Raw genomic sequence first — 23,080 nt, forward strand, 5'->3', positions numbered from 1 at the left:
TACAGATTCCGTGCTTGAGCCTGCTTATTTGCCGCTTCTTACCTGCCTGCAGTATTTTCACTTTAGTATGCTCTGTTTACACACAAGCTTTCCCAAGCGTGATGCTCGTAAGTGGACATGAAACCAAAAAGGTAAAGACTCAGTGAAGGAGAGGATGGCCCCAATTCAGTTCACGCCCTTGAAGTAGCTGTGCTGCCTGAGATTACTCATTCTTTTCCTAAAATGACTCAAGAGGGACCTGTGTGAGACCATGGCATTTTAGATGTGCCTTCCCAGTAGAAAAGGTGGCTCCTCCTAATGACAGAAATTAGTATACCTGTCATTCAGCCCTATGAGACACCACCTGTGTCTTTTTAAACTGGTTTCTTCTCAGAACAGACTCTTGGCTAGGGAGAAGAGGATCTTTTTTTACTGTGTACATTCTCCTCATACTTTCAGAATAGATGTTTAAATCACTGCTCTCCCTGGATCCATAAATTTTGATGGAGAAGTAGGCGGTGAGAAAGAAGAGCTGATGGGGACTTGCCGTCCCTTGCGTTTTATACAGCAATCTTTCCCCTTTCCCTTCCTCTTTTACTTAGCTCCCAAGTAAGGAAATGAGATATGAAAAAGGGAACTGGGGCAGGTGATGAAAGCACCATAACCTTATCCTGGGTCAGCATTTTTCAAGCTGTTTAATGGGCCAGCAGTGGGCCACACATCTGCCAGGAAAAAATTGTTCCTAAGTTGTGTCACTTCGTTTCGTAAAGCTCTCAAGGTTCCAGGCAGCCACTAAGAACAGATCAAAGTGCAGATTAGAGCTGGAACCAATAGGCTCTTTCTTCTGAATTTATTTCTGGTAGTTGAGTAAGTGTAGACTGTGTGAAATAGCTTCCTTTCAGGACTGCTCAGAATCTTTATTATGCTGTAGCTGAGGAGGGAGATACAATAGAAAAACTTTTCAAAAGTTTACCACGTTTTCCTCACAAAAAATACGGTATTCTCAGAATGCGGTTTATAAAATTCTGTCTTAAAGCTCTCGTTCTTTTCCTAACTGGGGAGATGCTTCTACCGGTAGAAAAGATAGATCCTAGTATTTACTTTGTAAATGGGATAAGTGGCCTTGTACCTGGAAATATTGATCAAAGTAGCATTAAGCCTATGCTTGGAATTTGTAAGATATACGTGCTATTATGTCTAGGTTGCTAGATTAGGCTGTTTCTTATCTATATTCAAAAGCCAAATTAGGCTTATTTGGTAGCGTTTAATTTGAAATGCATCTGCATGTGCTTCTTAAGCATGTTGGCTGCACGCACAGTACGTGTTGCTTAAGCATTCAGCTTTTGAGAACAGTGGCTTTTTTGTGAATGTCTTAAATAACATTAAAAAAAAAAAATACCAGCATTTGAAATACTAAATGCTGGTATTTTTTTTTTTCCACGTAAAGAAATGAATCTGTTTAAGCATTTTTTAAGAGACAGTATGATCCTTGTTGGCTTGTAACTCTAGTTTTCATTGTCTTTTAGTTATTAAATAGAGCGTCTGTTGAGCGGCTCTTTTAAAACCACAGCCAAAAACAGACTTTGGGGCTAAGAGGCACAGCGGACCTGCCTCCCTCTAACAGCTAGCAGAGGCCTCTAGCAGCTGCAGTCCCTCTGGAGTCTCTAAGGGCACCTAACATGCAGAGGAGTCCTGGTACCTACCTCCGAGGCAGCTGCCCTCCGAACGTTTCCTTGGAAAGCAGCCACCGCCGTTTTGGACTGTGAGCAACCAAAGACCAAGCAGGAAAAAGGAGAAAGTTCTGCAAGTCTTAGGTGGCTTTATCCTTCGGCCTTTGAATGAAAGGAAAGATATGCAACACAAGGGTTTTTTGTTGTTTTTGTATTTTTTTCCCTTTTGAATGTTCTTTTGTTGAAGTGATTTTTTTTTTTCAAACTGCTTAGGACTTGAATTATTTGTTGTATTTTATGCAGATTTTACTCACAGTTAAAATGGTCTTCCCACGTGCCTTCTCTTTCTCTAATGACCTTGAGGAACCCCAACACGTGTTATAAGAAGAAAATCAAGCTTCAGAATATCTTGAGATGCATTATGGGAGGGAAGATGGTCCCAGGGAAGACATGTTTTGGGGGAGGGGGCTTTCTGAGATAAGCTGAACTGCCGAAGGGTCTCTTTTTGCAGATCATGGATCTGCAGTGCCCCTGTCCAGAAAGATGGTATGATTAATACATTTGGGGCGGGGGAGGGGCTGTATTTTTTTACTTAAATGCCAGTCTTGTGCTAAGAGCTTAACACGGTTTACCTTACAAATGTCCTGTGAAGTAGATATTACTAGCTTCAGTTTTCACATAGGGAGAATTACTCTCATACAGTGCTTAAGCTCACACAGCTTCTTTTTTTTTTTTAATTTTGTTATTTTTTTAAATTTCTTTGGCCATGCTTGTGGCATCTTAGTTTCCCTGCCAGAGATCAAACCCACACTCCCTGTACTGAAGTGTGGAGCCTTCATCACTGGACCACCAGGGAAGCCCCCACGGCTGCTAATTGTAAAATGATATGGGCTATTTGTCAAGTTTGTTTCAGAAAAAAATACTGGTACTTCAAGTCACATTTGGGCAGATTTTCTGGTGAATCCCAAATGTTAGTTCAATGCACCGCATTGCTCTTGTTGAAATTTTAGGAGAAGAACTGGCCTCAAGCTTAGATTTCTTTACCAAATGAGGCTACTCATTTTCTTTCCTAAGCCTAGGTCCCTTTATTCAAGACAAAAATTTACTTTCTCTTTCCTTTTACAGTTCTCCAAATTGGAGGAGTGTTTTATAAGCTTCGAATTAAGTACCCTTGCCAAGCTTACTTCTCTTAAGGTGTTGTTCAGAGCCATTGCTGCCTTTTAGTTCTTTCCTGCTACACAGTGGACCGGTTTCCTCCTCAGTTGTGTAGAGCTGATTAAACATCAGCCTTGGCAAACCAGCAACGTGGGGCTCCACCCAATTCAGATTTCCTGGGAGGACTTTTCTGCATCCCTTGAATTACTCCTTGAGTGGAGAAATCTTTCTCTAGATGGTAGGTTGTCATCATTACTTTATTGGTTCAGATAATTATGTCGTTTGAGAGGCACTGATCTGCTGTTCTGGAAAGGTTGTATCTTATAAATACTAAGGAACAGTACATCCAACTGCTGCCTGGATACTTTCTTCCCTCCTGATAATTCTGTATCACTCAGGTTCTTGGTGCCACATCTGTGCAGTTCCCCAGCTCTCTCCGTTACTGGGAGGGATGCCATTATGTTGGTTCCAGTTGTACTTGACAGGCATCTCTGACCTGGTAGTACTCATTCTGCTGTAAAAGGAATGACTTGAGCATGTCATCTTCTTCCAGACTGAAAACCTGTATATCTTCAGATTCTAATGCATGTAGAACTTTATCTGGGAACTTTGGAAGATTATCCACATTTCTCTAGTCTTTTCAAAGACTTCAGAAGTAATACCAGCTTTCAAAAAATTAATTACGTAGGGTTCTAGAAGCACAAATCAGGAATGGTGCTGGTGCTATGTGTATATTTTTGGTGTTCTGTTCTAAAAAATATGTTACATGCCTCCAGTGTTCTGTAAGAGTTGTGTATTTTCAAACTGACTGGATGTAAATACTGACAAAGCAACAAATGTTTATATATTTAGCAAGGCATTTAAAATCACCCCTACCAAAGTGGTTTTTTTTTTTCCCAAAGTGGTTTCTTTGAGTAATTTTGCATTTAATGTTTGTTTTGATTATAGAAGACTTGGTACAAAATTGCAGGTATCTGTGTTAGAAGTACCCATAATAGATTACTGCTTAGCATTCTCTGTTGTAATTGCCTGTTTGTCCTTTCCTCTGATTTTTAAACTCCTTGAGGGCAGTGATCAACTCTGTGTTACTGACCTTTTTATTCCATATGTGTAGCACACTATGTGATAAATAATAGACCTTCAATAAATATTTGTAAAAAAAAAAAGAAAATTGAATCATATATCATTGTGTTGTTTTCCTGTTTCATTGTTGTGTTTCTGAAAGTATTTTTGCCTTTGTGTCCTTTAGAGGCTACGGTGGACCCTCAAGCCATATTTGTTGAATGACTTTGTAGAAAAGGGATGAGACTTTTAAAACTTTATTCTGCTTATTTGTCATTTTTAATTTTTTGTGTGAGACTATAGAGGCTAAAATGAAAGTCATTTAAAAATAGTAAACTTCTAACTTTCAGAATTACTAAAAACTAAATTAGCTGTTGGGCTTCCCAAGTGGCTCAGTGGTAAAGAATCCGATGCAGGAGACACAGGTTTGATCCCTGTGTCAGGAAGATCCCCTGGAAGATCTTCCCCTGGAGGAGGAAATGGCAACCCACTCCAGTATTCCTGCCTGGAGAATCCAGTGGACAGAGGAGCCTGGTGGGCTCTAGTACATGGGATCGCAGAGAGTCGGACACAGCTCAGTGACTGAGCATGCACACAAATTAGCTGTCGGGAAATACTGAGCTTTATTGGTGACTACGGTGGTTCCCCAAAGCCTAGGTAACCAAGGACTCATGTCTGCTTAGGATGCTGTGGGTTATCTGTGCCCCGCCCCTTGAGAAGCGCTAGCTGAAGGTCATTATTGTCCAGTCACTCAGTTGTGTCTGACTCTTCACGACTTCATGAACAGCAGCATGCCAGGCTTCCTTGTCTTTCACTATTTTCTGGAGTTTGTTCAAACTCATGTCCATCGAGTCGGTGATGCCATCCAACCATTTCATCCTCTGTTGCCCCCTTCTCCTGCTCTCAGTTTTTCCCAGCATCAGGGTCTTTTCCAGTGGGTTGCCTCTTAGCACCAGGTGGCCAGAGTATTAGAACTTCAGCTTCAGCATCAGTGCTAGAGTCAATGAATTCTGACATTTCTTCCAACCTTACATCTTAAGGGTTTATGAGCAAGTAAATGAGGAATGAGCCAAGGGACTTTGGTTACCTTGCTGAGGATCAAATTGCTGTTTTCTTAACTAGTTCTAGAACCTACATTTTGGTTTAAAGGGGACATCTTCTCAGCTCTGGAAATAAATCTGTGAGCCTCCATTTTCACATTAAATCTAATTGCCCATTCCTTAAGTAAAATGCTAGAAATTATTTGGTTGCAACCACTGCCACAGTTTCCTATCAGTTTCACAATTCATTAAAATTCAACTTTTAAAATAAATGGTCCAGCTGAAATAGTGGGCAGAAAACTACAAGGATTCCTTGAAATGACATAGGTTTGTTGATGAAAGATGTGACCGTCCTGGACGGTTGGCGAAATACCTGTTTAGGAAGATGTGGCCTGTTCTAAAGGCTTTATTCACACTCCAGACTGATGGCATGTGCAAATCTGCACTTGCGGAGACAGACACGGAACACAAAGGGCAGAATGTGGAGTGAACACTGTTCTTCTGTGTTGTTGGAAGGAAATCTCTCTACTTGAACGGTGTATCATCAGATCATTTAATGTCATGCAAAGTATTCTTTTCCAAAATGGTGCTTGATGGATTAGACCTATATGTCCAGATTTTTTTTCTTATATATTTCACAGTATGTGTTGTTGTTTAATCACTAAGATGTGTCTGACTCTTTTTTTTTGTGACCCCATGGACTAGAGCCTGCCAGGTGCCTCTGTCCATGGAATTTTCCAGGCAAGAGTACTGGTGTGGGTTGCCATTTCCTTCTCCAGGGGATCTTCCCAACTCAGGGATCGAACCCAGGTCTCCTGCGTTGCAGGCGGATTCTTTACCAACGGAGCTATGAGGGAAGCCCAGTTACATCATTAGTATTTGCAAATCCTGTTTTCCTTGTAAGTGTTATTTGAAGCCACTTGTTCATTTTGTGTGAGTTAGTTAATTACATTGGATGTGCATGAATCTAAGCAGGCACACATGAGCGGGAATATGCCGTGTTCTAGCCGTCTTACAGGCAGCATGCTGCAATTAGCAGGTGAGCGTCTGACACTGGAAGTGCGTGGGCATATCAGTGTTACTTTGTATATATACTTTTGTTATATATACTTTGTATATATACTTTTGTATATATACTTTTGTATATATACTTTGTATATATACTTTTCAGTTTTATTTCTGTATTATAAATATAAACTATAAAATTTTCTAATATTTTAGTGGATTATCTTCTCATTTTGGAAAACCGCTGGTTGACAAAATAAAAACTTTATCAGCTGCTCAGTTGAGAGTTGGGTTTGAGAGTACATGAATAAAGTCTTAACGGCTTCGTATGCCCCATGGTAGCAGATGGTAGTGTTTATATTGTTACTTGTTTAGTGTTTTATAAGGTTTTAAACTCTTGACGTCAGTGTCATCTTTATCCTTGATAGGAACCCAGTGAAGTAGATATGCCTGTTACCAGCTGGTGGAATTGAGGCTCCTTAGTTGTGAGTTGTCCAAAGTTCCATAAATGCTAAGTGGAAGAACGGGAATTTAAAGGGCTAAGTCCTTTTACTAAAGAGCATTTTTTTCTCATAGGCAGTGCATTACATAAAGGAAGGATTCAAATGTTTGTGAATGTAATCAGGAAAACAGTGGAATAAAAGGTGTAAGTGATTTTCTCACGCTTAGTGTCAAAAAGCAGTTGAGAATGAGATCCAGGATAAATAACTTAAGTTCTAAAATATCCCAACCTTTTCTTTTTCAATTGGTTAATATTGCTAGGTAATTGGATGGAATTGAAGAGTTGATAAAATGAATAGCAAACTGAAGAAGGGCGGCTTTCAGAATGGCAACTCAACGATAATTTTGAAGAAGCAAATGAATAGTTACTGAATGCTAGTAGTTTTCTAAACTTAAGTGCTAGGATTTGTAATTTCTTCACATTTTGTGTGATTATCTATTTGTTGCAATAGAAATTGGCATCAATGAATAGAAACTTAAATTATCTCATTTGTGCAAGTCAGTATTCAGAGACTGTTTATATAAATAAATGAAAATGGTTAGAAAAAATTTTGACTACATTTCAAGCTGGATAGTGTGGCCAAAACTTCAGTTTCCTACTTGGTAATATTTTCAGAAATCACGTAAGATGTATTTTACAGTAGCAGAAAAAATGACAGGAATACTGAGAATATTCAGATCAAGAAAACAATGGGGGCACCCTGCATGGTCCTCTCAAGGTACTGAGTACTTGGCTTATAGGGTGGGTTAAATATCTCTTTTCTACTAAGTTACAGCTGTCCTGCATAGTGGTATTACAGCCCTCACCTACCCTTCATAAGGTGATTTCAGGTTCTAAAAGAAAACCATATTATTGTAGATTGGGAAAACTACAGAATAATATAAAATAAAAATTTTAAATGGAAAATAATGCCATCAAATTAATGTATAAAAAATGGTACATAAATGGGTATAGCATCTCTTAGTAATTTGCTTGAGTGAAAACAGGTATAGTTTTTTTAGGATTATTTTGGATCACTTAGAATGTTTAGATGGGGCTTCCTTGGTGGCTCAGATGGTAAAGAATCTGCCTGCAGTGCAGGTGACTTGGGTTTGATCCGTGGGTCAGGAATATGCCCTGGAGAAGAGAGTGGCTACCCACTCCAGTATTCTTGCCTGGAGAATCCCATGGACAGAGGAGCCTAGTGGGCTACAGTTCATGAGGTTGCAGAGAGTCAGACACAACTGAGCGACTAACAAGCACATTTAGAGAATGTATAGATGCTCTGTATAAGTAGGGAGTCTAAATTATTTACCTAGTTTGTGAATAATAAGAAAACCGTAGATGTAAAGACTGTGCAGTTAGGAAGCTTGAAGGGATATTTTGGAACTTTCAGGTCAGCTTAAGTTTACAGGTAAGGAGACAGGTTTGGAGAGGAAAAATTGACATTCCTGAAGTCATACTAGGAGTCAGAACTTGGGTCTCTGCGACCCCTTTTTAATTATAAAAGTATCACACTTTAATTATAAACTTTTCTGAGTTTCTTATGTTACTGTTTAAGTAGAATTTGGCATTTGTTGTTCTTTCTGTTATTCATTTATTTATTCACTCATCACTCATCCGGTAACTAATTGCTTTCTACTGCTAGTGTCCTAGTTACCAAATAAGCAAAAATCCTGTTCACTGTGAGAACAGTGCTTATGTGGAAAGAATAACCCTACAGGCTACTGTGAAATTAAACGGGTTAGTATTTATAAAATACAGCCTGTGAGGCCCAGTCTGTTACACCATCCTGATTTTGCAGATGTGGACACGGAAAGTACAGAGAGGGTAACTTGCTCAGGATCACACAGCCTATAAGAAGCAGAACTGGGTGCTATCCAGGAGTCACGCCTGCAGACCATGTCCTCTGCCTCTGCCCTGAATCAAAAATCTTCAACAAAAATTTAGGTGAAATTAGATGATCTTTAGATGTGTGGCTCTTAGATGAAATCAGATGAAATAAATGTTTAGGTGAAAGAAAAATTTAAAAATTAGGTAAAAATTTAGGTGAAATTAGATGACCTTTAGCCATGTGGGTCTCTCCTTGGATGGAGAATTTAGGTGACCCTTAAGATGTGTGGGGCAACAATTTGAATCTGACTCATGAAAGCCAGTTAATTTCCAACTTTTTTTTTAAAGGAAATAATAAAGCAATGATTCTTACAACATTTGAACTCATACTTTAATTATATCTTCTCTATTTAACTTTGCAAAGTCTCCTTTTTTTTTTCTCCCCATGAGAACAGTATCCCAAAGAATCATTTTGAAACTCACATAATATAGATGAAAACCCTTTGCAGATTGCTTAAGCCTTTCCTGTGTGGTTTCCAGGTATCTCCTCTCAGTGTTTTTGGCCATTGACTTGTATGTTTATTTCTCTGGCACTCTGTGAGAAGGAGTGTACAAAGAAATGGTGCTTGGTATTTGGGAAGAACACTTGGTTCTAGAGTCCTTGGTTCTAAATTCTAGTTCAGCCACCTCTTTTAGATCTTTCTCCTGTCCCCCGAGTCTATACCTTTATGTTCTGTTGAACCTCTAAGATTTATGAGTAATCTGTAAAATGTATATAAAATGTGATAGGTAAATGTTAAGATCCTGTAGTTCCATAATATTGATGATGAAGGGTATAGAGTCATTGATCAATATGAACAGTAAGAATCTTTAGCACAGTTGGTCATGTTTTAAGGATTTTTTTCCTTCTTCTTCTCCAGTCAAAGTAACAACTCAGCCTTTCCCTCAAAGGGAAATTCATTTCGTATTAGCGATCATGTTTGTAACTGACCAGCTGTGCCAACTAGGCAAACAAAGCCACACTGACGAAACACACGGGGCCCATTTCTTCTGACTTGCATGCCTTGAGCTTTTGGTATGTGGGGAAAGTCACTTCATCTGTGATCTACACTGCTGGGGAAATTTCCCAGGCTTTTCCAAGCATGGTTAACTTGCTGAACCACAGGGTTTTGGTTCAGATAAATAACTCCATTAATTACATTTTGCATATTTCACGGAGTTCCTGTTGTCTTAAGGTCTGGTGCTACATCAGTATACAGTGTGTGCATGGCTAGCACTTAGCATAATGCCTGGAAAATGTTATGTGACCAGTAAGTATTTGACATATAAGTGAAAGGGCTTATTGTTGTTCAGTCGCTGAGTCATTTTCGTCTCTTTGCGATCCCATAGCACGCCAGGCTTTTCTGTCCTCCACTATCTCCTGGAGTTTGTTCAGATTCATGTCCGTTGAGTTGGAGATGCCCTCTTCTCCTTTTGCCTTCAGTCTTTCCCAGCATCAGGATCTTTTCCAGTGAGTCGACTCTTCGCATCAGGTGGCCAAAATATTGGAGCTTCAGCATCAGTCCTTCCAGTGAATATTCAGGGTTGATTTCCTTTATGATTGATTGGTTTGATCTCCTTGCAGTCCAATAAGATATATAAATAATGTGTTTTTTTTTTTTTTTTTCCCAAGAAACTTAACCATAATCTCAGACAGAACAAAGTTATTCTAGCAACATCTGGACCATCCCTCATAGATGTTCTTTTCTAGGACTTTGTTGGCATGTTTCTTGTTCTTAGGAAACAGGAGCATTTTTTTAAAGTGATGAGCTTTACAAAATCTACCTTTTATAAATATATAACTTTATAAAGTTAAAAAGTTTTACATAACTTTTTATATAGCTATTTTTTTATAAATAACCAAGAAAACCCCACCCAAAGGCTGTTTTTACCTTTCATTTTTTAAAAATCATATTTCATATTAACATATTTACATTCCACTCAAGTACCATCTTGTAATTTTTTTTCCTGTTAATACCTCTTGGGTTGTTTTGTTTGTTTTTTCTTTGGACACCCTGCAAGGTTGTAGGATTTTATTTCCCTGTTGTTGTTCAGTCACCCAGTCGTGTCTGACTCTTTGCAACCCCATGAACTGCAGCAGGACTCAAACCTGGGCCCTCGGTGGAGAGCGTGTGGAGTCCTACCCACTGAACCACCAGGGAATTCCCAGGTTCTCTCTCTCTCTTTTTTAATTGTTCTAAGCAGAGAGGTCAGCATATTTTCTTGCAGGGTAGATAGTAATGTTTTAGGCTTTATGAGCCTTGTAGTCTCTGCTGCAGCACCTCATTCTTGCTGCTGTTGCACCAAAGCAGCCAGAGTCAAGATACTCTAAACAAGTGGCCCTGGCTGAGTTCCAGCAACACTGTGTGTAAAAGCAAGCAGCCTTCTCCAGCCTCTTCCTCTGTGATGAACATGCTCCTGTGTTTAGCTTTTTTTTTTTTCATTTATGTGTATCTGACACTTTCAACAAGGTAGCTCTGAAAAACTCTTAAAGCCTTGTTAGATTACTTTTTTGTTTAATTGGAGGAAAGTTGCTTTACAATGTTATTGGTTTCTACTGTGAGTGAGTGAGTGAGTGAGTGAAGTCTCTCAGTCGTGTCCGACTCTTTATGACCCCATGGACTGCAGCCCACCAGGCTCCTCTGTCCATGGGATTTTCCAGGCAAGAGTACTGGAGTGGGTTGCCATTTCCTTCTCCAGGAGATCTTCCTGACCCAGGGATTGAACCCAGGTATCCCACATTGTAGACAGACGCTTTTCCGTCTGAGCCACCAGGGAAGCCTGCTGTATAGGACTGTACAGTAATGCAAATCATCATAATTTTATATATAAAACCCCTCCCCACATGGGGCTTCCCGGGTGGTGCTAGTGCTAAAGAACCACCTGACAATGCAGGACCTGTAAGAGACATGGGTTCAATCCCTGTGTGGGCAAGATCCCCTGGAGGAGGGTATGGCAACCCACTGCAGTGTTCTTGTCTGGAGAATCCCATGAAGGAGGAGCCTGGTGGGCTATAGTCCATGGGATAGCGCAGAGTCGGACATGCCTGAAGCGACTTAGCACACAAGCTCTCCCACGTGAGCCTCCCTCCTCTCGCCTATCCGGCCCCTGTGGGTCATCACAGAGTGCCAGGCTGGGCTCCCTGTGTTACATAGCAACTTCCCATCAACTGTTTTATGTATGGTGGGTGCTTATATGTCAGTGCTACTTTCTCAATTCATTCCGCCCTCCCCTCCCCCTAATGTATCCCAAAGTCTGTTCTCTATGTCTGTGTCTCCATTTCCTTCCCTGCAAATAGGTTCACCGGTATTATTTTTCTAGTTTCCATACATATGCATTGATGTATGGTATTTGTTCTTTTTCTAACTTAACTTCACCCCGTATAACAAGTTCTGAGTTCATCCACCTCACTAGAACTGACTCAAATGTGTTCCTTTTTGTGGCTGAGTAATGCTGCTAAGTCACTTCAGTTGTGTCCGACTCTGTGCGACCCCATAGACAGCAGCCCACCAGGCTCCCAAGTCCCTGGGATTCTCCAGGCAAGAACACTGCAGTGGGTTGCCATTTCCTTCTCCAGTGCATGAAAGTGAAAAGTGAAAGTGAAGTTGCTCAGTCGTATCCGACTCTTATTGACCCCATGGACTGCAGCCTACCAGGCTCCTCCATCCATGGGATTTTCCAGGCAAGAGTACTGGAGTGGGGTGCCATTGCCTTCTCCATCTTCTTCCCATACCAGGGATCAAACCCATGTCTCCTCCATTGGCAGACAGATTCTTTACTACTGAGCCACCAAGGAAGCCCTTTTAACTCTACACCTAGGTATAATTTGAATTCAAAGACTCCGATGCAGTAAGGTAGTTTTACCTTTCAGTGTAGTTCAGCTTATACATTCCTTTAAACTTGGGGTTTGCAAACCATGGGTCTGTTTTTGTAAATGAAGTTTAATTGGAACAGACTATGGTTCATTCCTTTATGTATTTCTGGTGTACCTCTCACACTGCAAAGGCAGGGTTGAGTATGGCAGAAGCCTTATAACCTGCAAATGTTAATGTATTTACTGTTTGGCCCTTACTCAGGCCACCTATCACAGGTAAAGTAGTATCCATTATGCTAGATTTAAGAGTCTACAAACTACATCCTGTGGGCCGAAACCACCCTACTGTGTGCCTCTGTAAAGAAAAGCGTTGAAACACAGCTGCCTGTGCTCATATGTTTATGTTGCCTTTGACTGCTTTTGTGCTTCTGTTCCATGAAGTCAGTGCCAGAAGCTGTCTGTATTCAAGTCCCTTCTTAAAAAAGTTTACCATCCATTTTTTTTTTTCTTTCCTCCTTCTATGCTGTCTACTTTCATTCAGAATTATATATCCTTCCTCCATAAGGATATATTAAAATATGAGGGTTTTTTTTAAGGCTCTGGAGCCAAAGTATCTGAGTTATAGATCTATCACTTTATACAGTTGACCCTTGAATGACATAGGTTTGAACTGCACAGGTCCACTTGTATTCAGGTTTTTAAAAATTAAATACATACTGTAGTACTACGTGAGCCAGGGTTGGTTGGTTCCTTGGACGCAGCACCCAGGATACAGATGGATGACTGAAAAATTATATGTGGATTTTTGCCCATGGTGTTATCGGTGCCCCTGCTCTCTTCAAGGACCAGCTGTAGTTATTTTTCAGTGTCAACACTGATATAAAGCAACAGGCTGTGTTCGTGAAATAAAGTGGAGAGAATATTTAATAATTAGGATATTTTAACTCCCTCATGCTTAGAATTTGCTAAGAAGTTGGGAGGTTGACGGAAGAAAACATTTGAATTCTTTGGAAGGTTTTTGTATTTTGCTGGCGTGCCTCTTCTCTCAGTGGACCAGTCTGAGGAAGTGAGCAGGGCTGTGTTGTTTCTGCCCCTTCACAGCTCTGTTAGCGTAGGTAGGGACCGCTTGCTGTCTGAGGTGAGCCTCCGCTTACTCACTGGTCAGTTGGGGTTATTAGTGCCGCTCTCCTCAGAGGCTTGAAGATTAAATGAGGTGACTTTGGCAAAGTGCCTTGGAAAGCAGCTGCTTTAAAAATATTATTTTCTTTACCTGCGTTTCATTCTCTTGCAGTGTTGGTTGTGTAAATTTTGCTCGGTGGTCAGTGATGCTAATCCTAGAAATGTTTCTTTCTCTTCCTCTTCTAGAATAGTTCTCAGACTGAAACTCTCAGATTTTGTTTTGGCTGACAGAGGCTGGTCCCTCAGGTGAAGAGAAAAAGAGGCATCGTTACTGTGAATGAGAGACGAGGAAACGGACCTGAGAGAGAACAGGTTCATGGGGCTTTTCCTTCTCTTGATTGCAGTATAAAGAAGAGGGTGGCAAGGTAACCAGTTACTGCCACGAGACCATGACTGGCTGGGTCCATGACGTGCTGGGCCGGAACTGGGCCTGTTTCACTGGAAGGAAGACAGGAAATACCTCGGAGAACGTGAACGTGAACACAGCACGCCTTGCGGGTCTCGAGGAAACGTGAGTTGTTGTCAGTGAAAGATCCATTTAGTTTCTTATGGTGTTTATAGGGATGTGTCTATATTAATCCTTGGAAAATTTAATTTGATTATATTAACTTTATTTGACCTAGAAACATAAGCCATGTTATGTACCACTTTACTGGAAAAACACATTGGGTGATTTAACTGAGAGAAGAAAGTATTTTTTCAAAATACTTCTAAAGTAATGGACCAGTGAGGGCTTTAAAGAAGATTCATATAAAGGACCACGGAATTGAGTGACTTATACATGCAAATGGAACGACAGACGGGGTTCCAGATCACAAAAGGAGTACGTCAAGGCTGTATATTGTCACCCTGCTTATTTAACTTATATGCAGAGTACATCATGCAAAATGCTGGGCTGGATGAAGCACACCCTAAAATAAAGATTGCCGGGAGAAATATCAATAACCTCAGATATGCAGATGACACCACCCTTATGGCAGAAAGTGAAGAGGAACTCAAAAGCCTCTTGATAAAAGTGAAAGAGGAGAGTGAAAAAGTTGGCTTAAAACTTAACATTCAGAAAACTAAGATCATGGCATCCGGTCCTATCACTTCATGGGAAATAGATGGGGAAACAATGGAAACAGTGACAGACTTTATTTTTGGGGGCTTCAAAATCACTGCAGATGGTGATTACAGCCATGAAATTAAAAGACGCTTGCTCCTTGGAAGGAAAGTTATGACCAACCTAGATAGCATATTCAAAAGCAGAGACATTACTTTGCCAACAAAGGTCCATCTAGTCAAAGCTATGGTTTTTCCTGTGGTCATGTATGGATGTGAGAGTTGGACTGTGAAGAAGGCTGAGTGCTGAAGAATTGATGCTTTTGAAGTGTGGTGTTGGAGAAGACTCTTGAGAGTCCCTTGGACTGCAAGGAGATCCAACCAGTCCATTCTAAAGGAGATCAGTCCTGGGTGTTCACTGGAAGGACTGATGCTGAAGTTGAAACTCCAATACTTTGGCCACCTCATGCAAAGAGCTGACTCATTTGAAAAGACCCTGATGCTGGGAAAGATTGAGGGCAGCAGGAGAAGGGGGCGACAGAAGATACAATGGTTGGATGGCATCACTGATTCGATGGAGATGAGTTTGAGTAAACTCCAGGAGTTGGTGATGGACAGGGAAGCCTGGTATGCTGCAGTCCATGGAGTCACAGAGACATGACTGAGTGACTGAACTAATTCTAATACAGAAAAATCATTTTATTATTGTCATATAATAAGATGTTGTGGGCTTCTCAGATGGCCCTAGTGGTAAAGAACCCACCTGTCAGTGTGGGAGACATAAGGGACATGAGTTTGATACCTGGGCCAGGAAGATCCCTTGGAGCGTGGAATGGCAACCCACTCCAGTATTCTTTCCTGGAAAATCCCATGGACAGAGGAGCCTGGTGGGCTACAGTCCTTGGGATTGCAAAGAATTGGACAAGACTGAAGTGACTTCACAGCACAGCACAATAAGATGTTGCAGAATCCTTGCAGATACATATGTTTATTTTGCATCGAATATAGGTGATACTAATCTAACATAAATCTTAAGGCAATAATAACTGAATTTCAGGTTCTTAGTATTTATGTAGTATATTTGCTGAGGCTAACATAACAGATTACACAGACTGGGTTAAGCAACAGAGATTTATTTTCTCATAGTTCTGGAGGCTGTAAGTCCAAGGTCACAGCGTCAGCAGGTTTGATTTCTTCTGAGGGCTCTGTCCTTGGCTTGCAGATGGCTGCTAACAGTTGTCCCTACACAGTCAGCCTGTAAGTGTTCTAATCTCCATTTCCTATAAGTATACCAGTCATGTGAGCTTCCCAGGTGGCTCAGTGGTAAAGAATCCACCTGCTAATTGCAGGAGATGCAAGAGACTTGGGTTTGATCCTGGGTCGGGAAAATCCCTTGGAGAAGGAAATGGCAACCTGCTCCAGTATTCTTGCCTGGGAAATCCCAGGGACAGAGGAGCCTGGCAGCCTTTAGTCCATGGGGTCACAAAGTGTGACATGACTGAGCAAACACACACACAAATACCAGTCATACTGGAGTAGAGCCCATCCATGTGACCTCATTTAACCTTGATGTCCTCTTTAAAGGCCATGTCTCAATATAGTCACATTCTGATACGCTGAAGGTTAGGACATGAACACATGAATTTAGCTTATAACAGACAGTTAATATTTTTCTTAAGTCAGGTCCAGTGTAAGTCACTGTGAACCACACAAGAGATTTCAAACTTTATTAGTTTGGAAGGAAAAGATAAATATTATTGGTAGCAGATTTTGTGTTTTATTTGACTGTGAAATCCCCTGGAAGTGTGTATGAGCAGATCACCCAAAGCCAGGCCACACAGGCAGTGAAGGGCTCTGCAGCAGAAAAGGGGGACGTGAGTTCAAAGAGGACGGATTGCTCTTGTCTGGGGAGGCACCCCGCCGCCTCAAGATTTAGACCAATTCATCCCCTCCATTTTGAACATAGATTTTAAGTTGCTTTGCTTGGCTTGAGCTTTGAGTGACTCATTTCCTGTGAAGCTGCTCACTTTTCACCCTGCCATTTAGGATATAAAGGAAATGGCAACCCACTCCAGTGTTCTTGCCTGGGACGGAGAATCCCAGGGATGGAGGAGCCTGATGGGCTGCCGTCTATGGGGTCGCACAGAGTCGGACACGACTGAAGCGACTTAGCAGCAGCAGCAGCAGTGTACTGTGTACTTTTCTGATATTTCAAGCATTGCCTCATTTAGTGAAGAAGCTACAACCAGAGAGCTCAGAATCTATGTTGCCTCAGTTGGAAAATAAACATTTAGGACCTAAGTTACCATCAACATCTCTTTCAGCTCTTAATGATCAGATCTCAAAATAGATATTTGCAATTTAAAAACGTGTTTCTTTTGGTGTTTGAGAAGACTCTTGAGAGTCCCTTGGACTGCAAGGAGATCCAACCAGTCCATCCTAAAGGAATTTAGTCCTGAATATTCATTAGAAGGATTGATGCTGAACCTGAAACTCCAATACTTTGGACAACTAATGCAAAGAACTGACTCATTGGTAAAGACCCTGATGCTGGGAAGGATTGAAGGCAGGAGGAGAAGAGGACAACAGAGGATAAGATGGTTGCATGGCATCACTGACTCCATGGCCATGAGTTTGAGTAAGCTCTGGGAGTTCATGATGGACAGGGAGGCCTGGTGTAGGCCTGCTGCAGTCCATGGGGTTGCAAAGAGTCGGACACAACTGAGGAACTGAACTGAACTGAACCTGTGTCTTAAGAAAAAACAACTGTAGCTGGTTTTTATTGTTTGTTAGCTTGTCAGAAATAGAATACAGACAGTTTTATGTTTAATAAATGTACCTCTCTGTTTTCACATTTTGAAAAATGTGGGAAAGTACTTTGATAAAAACATTAAAAAACATTGTCAATGTGGTTGCACATTTTTGTTATTATTTCTAATGCTTCCAGGTTATTTGGCTATATCTCAATACTCTGTGAACATCTCTCTCTGTGAATGAAAAGAGAAAGAAAAGTTCACAGTATGCCTAAAGTTACTCAGGTTAGGTATATCTTGCTTTGTATAACTGAATGTTAATGGAAGTTATACACTCACTATATGTATAACTTATAGTGAATATAACTTATATAATAAGTTATATAATATGTAATAACTTACATAATATAACATAGTAAGTATAACTTATTCACTATATGTATAACTTATATGTATATATAGTGTATGAAGTTATCCATACACTATATGGATAGGAGTCATACTTAAGTCATAGAACCTTTTTTTAGTAGAAATAATGTGGTGAATTCTGTAATTCCTGGCACCTGGCGCATAGGTGTAATACATATTTGAGTTAAATGAATGATCAACTCCCTCAGTCTTTTGCCTTTGTAAACATGCTCTTTGTGTATTAGATTTGTTTACATCTCTGTCCAAGCATTTGGCATCAGTTAAACCAGTGCCTCTCAGTATTTAATGTTGCTGTGAATCATCTGGGAATCCTGTTAAAAATGTCTATTCTGATTCAGGTGGCCTGGAATGACATTTAGAGTCTTCATTTCTAGCCAGCTTCCAGGTGCGTCTGCTGATACTGGCTCAAGAACCAAATCTGAGTGACGAGGATATAAACCTTGTCCGAATGGAACAACTTTTTGTTCGTCATGTGGTTACAATACTTGCCTTGCTGTATGTACGTTGAATACAGTTTTGCTGTGCTTCACCCACCCTCTTTTATTATTGCAAAGTTTAAAAGGTGATGTTTGTGTACGCAGTTGTATCCAACTCTCTGTAGCCATGGGTTGCCATTCCTGCTCCAAGGGATTTTCCCGCCCGAGGGACCACACCTGAGTTTCTTTTGCCTCCTGCATTGGCAGGCGGATTCTTTCCCACTGTGCCACATACACACATTGAAGACAGTTTTGCTGTCTCCTCCACCCTTTTTTATCATTGCCAAGTTTAAAAGGTACATTGTAGAAATTGTATTAATAGAGGTGTGACTCTATCTTACCACTCAGAGATAACCTTGGTTGTATGTACTTTATATAGTATCAATATAAATATACACTTTCACAAAAATTTGATTCATGCTGCGTCAACTTCTTTGATAGTCTGCTTTTTTGTCTAATATAGTGTGAACATTCTCCCATATCACTAAATAATCTTCCAGACATTTTTACTGAATAAACTGTATAGCAAACGAAGTGCCATTATTTATTTAATCCATTGTTTGTTTTAGAATTTATGTTTATAATCTATTACTAGTATAAAAGTGTTTCACTGAGCATCGTTATACAGTTATCTTAGTTCACTTAAATTTTATTTTCATAGGACATATTCCAGTTCTAGGCTGTGGATATAAATGTAGAGATATAGAGACTGATATACCCAGTTGCCTTCCTGAAAGGTTATATCACTTTACACTCAAGCTCAGAGTATGAATGCCTATTTTAATGGAATCTGTTTATATCAGTAAAGAGTGTATGTGAAGCTATCTTACTTTTCTTGGCAGGTATTCTAATAGGCTCTACAGATATAACCATGACTTTGTGAAAGCTATCAATGCCATTCAGAAGTCTTGGACTGCAGCCCCATACATGGAATATGAGACTCTTACCCTAAAAGAGATGATTAGGAGAGGTGGTGGCCATAGCCGGAGAATTCCAAGGTAATAAAACATATCTCTTTATCATGAATAAAGATATATGTTGATTGATATTTTCCCTTCTAACCAGCCCTCCTTGCGATGCTCACTATTTTATTGGTTATCCCAGCTTAGATGTTTATGTTATCTTTTCTCTGACCGTGCCCCTCTCCTATTCATACATGTCCTGATGTTCTCCAGGCCCTGTTTATGGGCTTTGCTTTCACAGCATCTTCTGCCTGCTTTGCTCTCTTTGCATTTCTCCACTTTGGCTTGAGGGCTTTGTCGTCTCTTGCCTGTATGATGGATCCGCTTCCTGTCTTCTGTCCTTTTGATCTCTTTCCCTCCCTGTCCCCATTCTTAGCCATTCTATGAAATACTGCCAGTTACATCTTCCTATATTCAGCTGTGATCGGGTTACTACCTATTGTCTAAGGAATACATTTAGCCTGGTAATCAAAACCATCTAAATTTGACCGTAACTCTGTTTACACCTTGACCTGCTTTCAAACAATATGACAAAAAATTACTGAAAACTTTCACCTACCACCATTCATGAAACTTTCTTTGCCTCACATACCCCTGAACTGGCCTATAAAAACCATTGGCAAAAATCAATTTGCCACCGGTAAAAATCTCAAAATCCTTTTTCAGTTTTGAGGTCCAGCCAAAAAAAAAAAAAGTTACATATTTATCAATATACTTCTCCTGCCTTCAGCCAGAAGTGGCATTTCCTATCTTAGTTTACATACCCCATGATATGCATCTGATGGGAAATTATATCATTCTTTGAATTTATATAGTCAGGAGTTTGGTAGATTTATTTTATACCCTGAAAGCTATAGCTGAGTTTAGCATATGTAGTCTCTTGCTGCTGCTGAGTCGCTCAGTCGTGTCCGACTGTGTGACCCTATGATGGCAGCCCATCAGGCTCCCCCATCCCTGGGACTCTCCAGGCAAGAACACTGGAGTGGGTTGCCATTTCCTTCCATTAACATTTATTAAATGTCCAACGACGTTCTTGTAATGCCATACCTTGCTGCAGGAGAAACTGATGTAACTGAAGGGTGGGAAAACCAATTGGAAAAGTTAATGGGACTCAAAAATTGTGTAGATAGGTTATTTTCTTTTAGTATATTGAAGCATTTTCTAATATTCAGAGAATATAATGATTATTTTCTTAATAGCTATAGAGTCCTTTGGTCAAATTTTATTGTTTAAACAGACCACTGATAGATTAATGGTTAACTAAAATACATTGCTGGCTGAATGCTGCATTCAACTGGATGAATAACAAGCTAGAATCAAGATCGCTGGGAGAAATATCAACAATTCAGATACGCAAATGATACCACTCTAATGGCAGAAAGTGAAGAGGAACTAGAGAGCCTCTTGATGAAGGTGAAAGGGGAGAGTGAAAAAGCTGGCTTAAAACTCAACGTTTAAAAAACTAAGATCATGTCATACAGTCCTACCATTTCATGACAAATAGAAGGGGAAAAAGTGGAAGCAGTGACAGAGTTAATTTTCTTGGGCTCCAAAATCACTGAGGACGGTGACTGCAGCCATGAAATTAAAAGATGCTTGCTCCTTGGGAGGAAAGTTATGACAAATCTAGACAGTGTATTGAAAAGCAGAGATATCACTTTGCCAACAAAGGTCCGTATAGTCAAAGCTATGGTTTTTCCAGTAGTCATATACAGATGTGAGAGTTGGATGATAAAGAATGCTGAATGCCGAAGAATTGGTGCTTTTGAATCGTGCTAAGGAATACTCTTGAGAGTCCCTTGGACTGTAAGGAGATCAAGCTGGTCAATCCTAAAGGAAATCAACCCTAAATATTCATTGGAAAGACTGTCACTGAAGCTGCAATACTTTGGGCACCTGATGCAAAGAGCCAACCCATTGGAAAAGATCCTGATGCTGGGAAAGATTGAGGGCAGGAGGAGAAGGGGGTGTGAGAGGATGAGATGATTAAATAGCATCACCTATTCAGTGGACATGAATTTGAGCAAACTCCAGGAGATAGTGGAGGACAGAGGAGCCTGGCATACTGCAGTCTATGGCGTCATAAAGAGTAGGACAGAACTTGGCAAATGAGCAACAATAAAATTCATTGCTAAGTTTTTCTTCTGCAGACTAATAATCATAATCTGGCATTTTTCTACTCTGAGACTGTATGGAGTTTTTGCCTGTCCGACTGATAGCATTCTCTCATAATTCTACCACTCTCTCTCAAAAAAAATTTTGTATAATGTTTCTCATAGCGTATTCTAAGGAGTGGACTAGTCTACGAGATGTTCTGGTTAGTCAAAACTCAGAAAGGGAGCATATTGTATCCCTTCCCGGATTTACTAAAGTGAAAGAGTCATCCTGTGTCTGTGTGAGACGGAAAGTTGAGAGCTGTTCAGTAGCAATCCAGAGGAGCCCCCAGAGGAGATGTGATCAGTGTTGGAACCTTAGGGAGACCAGGGCTCCTATCTGAAAGATTTGAGCCCGAGACACAACTGCATTGCCACGTGTCAGATGCCATGTTTCTGAAGAACTCCTGAAGAGAGTTTCTGAAGAACTTTGAATTCTTCTCTTTCCACCCAACCACCTTGGTTTTAGAGAAGAGATAGATTTATGAAGCCCTGTTTTTAAGGCTAATAAGTCTCCATAGAAGGTTTAGGATAAGAAGATAGAAGTGGGAAATGTCGAAGCCAGACACTGTGGTCTAGCTGCCTGATTTTCAGTAGCACTTTTGTATATGTGTTAGATCTGCTGAAAGTGACATAGTAGAAACTCAGCGATTCTTAACCTGAAACTCTGAAACTGAACCTGCTCAAACTGGAGGAAAATGTACCGTTTATGGACATCTCTCTGAGTGAGTCCAGAGCTTTCTCCGAATTCTTAAAAGCATCTGGACCCAAAGATGAAGAGCCAATAATGTACAGTGTGCCTATGATGTCTGTAAATCTCACTTCTCCGCCACCCAGCGTCCTCTTTCACTCACTTCATTTTCATACCATTGAGCTTCATTTGTCACGTTGCTTTTATTCTGTCTGTGTGTGCATTGATAAATGGATAAATGCATTGATAAATGGATAAACACTCTGCCTATAGGATGTAGGAAGAAGGAAGTTAACACTTCAATTGAATGTTTTGTTCACATTTAAGATAGTTACTTAAATGTATCACCAGCATATTTAGTCTTAAAGACATGGATGTTGATGGTCGTGGTAATCACCATAATAGCTTAATAGCTTATTAAAGACATCCAAGACTAGGTAATGTTTTAAGCACATTAATCATTATTGCATTGAATTATCATAACAGTGCTTAGAGGTAGGTATGACTATGCACATCGTAATAGGAGGTGATCATAGTTTTATGATGTTAAGTTCTTTGACGAGTGTCACACAGCTAGAAAGTGGTGAAGCCATTGTAGTTGTCTTTATGTCTGTCTTTTATCTGTTTATTGACCTGGTTTGCCTTCTTCTACTTACATCCTGTATTTCTCTGCCTTTCACTTCTTTTGTGACTACCATCACCACCCTCCGTAGAGTCAAACATCAGTAATTCCTCTGTTTTTTCTAAAACATTTATAGGCTATCTTCAATTTCCCATATCTACTTTTTTGGGTCAAAATATATGAAAAGAGAATGCTGTTATTTAGGCATACTAAAACTAGCAATGGCAATATATAAAACCAGTATTGTTTCATAGGGGAAAATTACTAGATCCTGAAAAATAGATGAGTAATTTTGAGACTTCTCCAGTAGCCAGTGGCTGAGACACTGTGATCCCAGTGCAGGAGGCCTGGGTTCAATCCCTAGTCGAGGAACTAGACCCTACATGTTGGAACTAAAGATCCCGCATGCCACAACTAAGATCACTCATAGCCAAATAAATAAATTGAAAAATAAATAATTGTAACAGTTAAAAAAAAAACAGAAATGGGCAATCTGTATAACTTAGTTGTATAATTGACACATTGTATAATAGATACATTTTTGACTGCAGCCCACCAGGCTCCTCCATCCATGGGATTCTCCATGCAAGAGTACTGAAGTGGGTTGCCATTTCCTTCTCCAAGGTATCTTCCCAACCCAGGGATGGAACCCACATTGTAGGCAGACACTTTACGGTCTGAGTCACCAGGGAA

The 23,080-nt window shown here is 40.2% G+C and overlaps 1 protein-coding gene across 2 annotated transcripts in view; it reads left to right on the forward strand.

Annotated features, from left to right (window-relative positions):
- Positions 1-23,080, forward strand: part of CTSC (cathepsin C) — a 40,267-nt gene that overhangs the window by 7,522 nt on the left and 9,665 nt on the right. The window contains exons 3-4 of one of the 2 annotated variants that reach the window (XM_005908724.2): positions 13,602-13,768; positions 18,802-18,957. In XM_005908724.2, the coding sequence (XP_005908786.1) occupies positions 13,602-13,768; positions 18,802-18,957 (323 nt within the window). Of the gene's footprint in view, positions 1-1,505; positions 3,986-13,601; positions 13,769-18,801; positions 18,958-23,080 lie in introns of those variants that run through there. The other variant, XM_014482545.2, reaches the window with a different exon arrangement.

Source organism: Bos mutus, chromosome 29 (genome assembly GCF_027580195.1).
Source record: "Bos mutus isolate GX-2022 chromosome 29, NWIPB_WYAK_1.1, whole genome shotgun sequence".
In the NCBI taxonomy this organism is placed as follows: Eukaryota; Metazoa; Chordata; class Mammalia; order Artiodactyla; family Bovidae; genus Bos; species Bos mutus.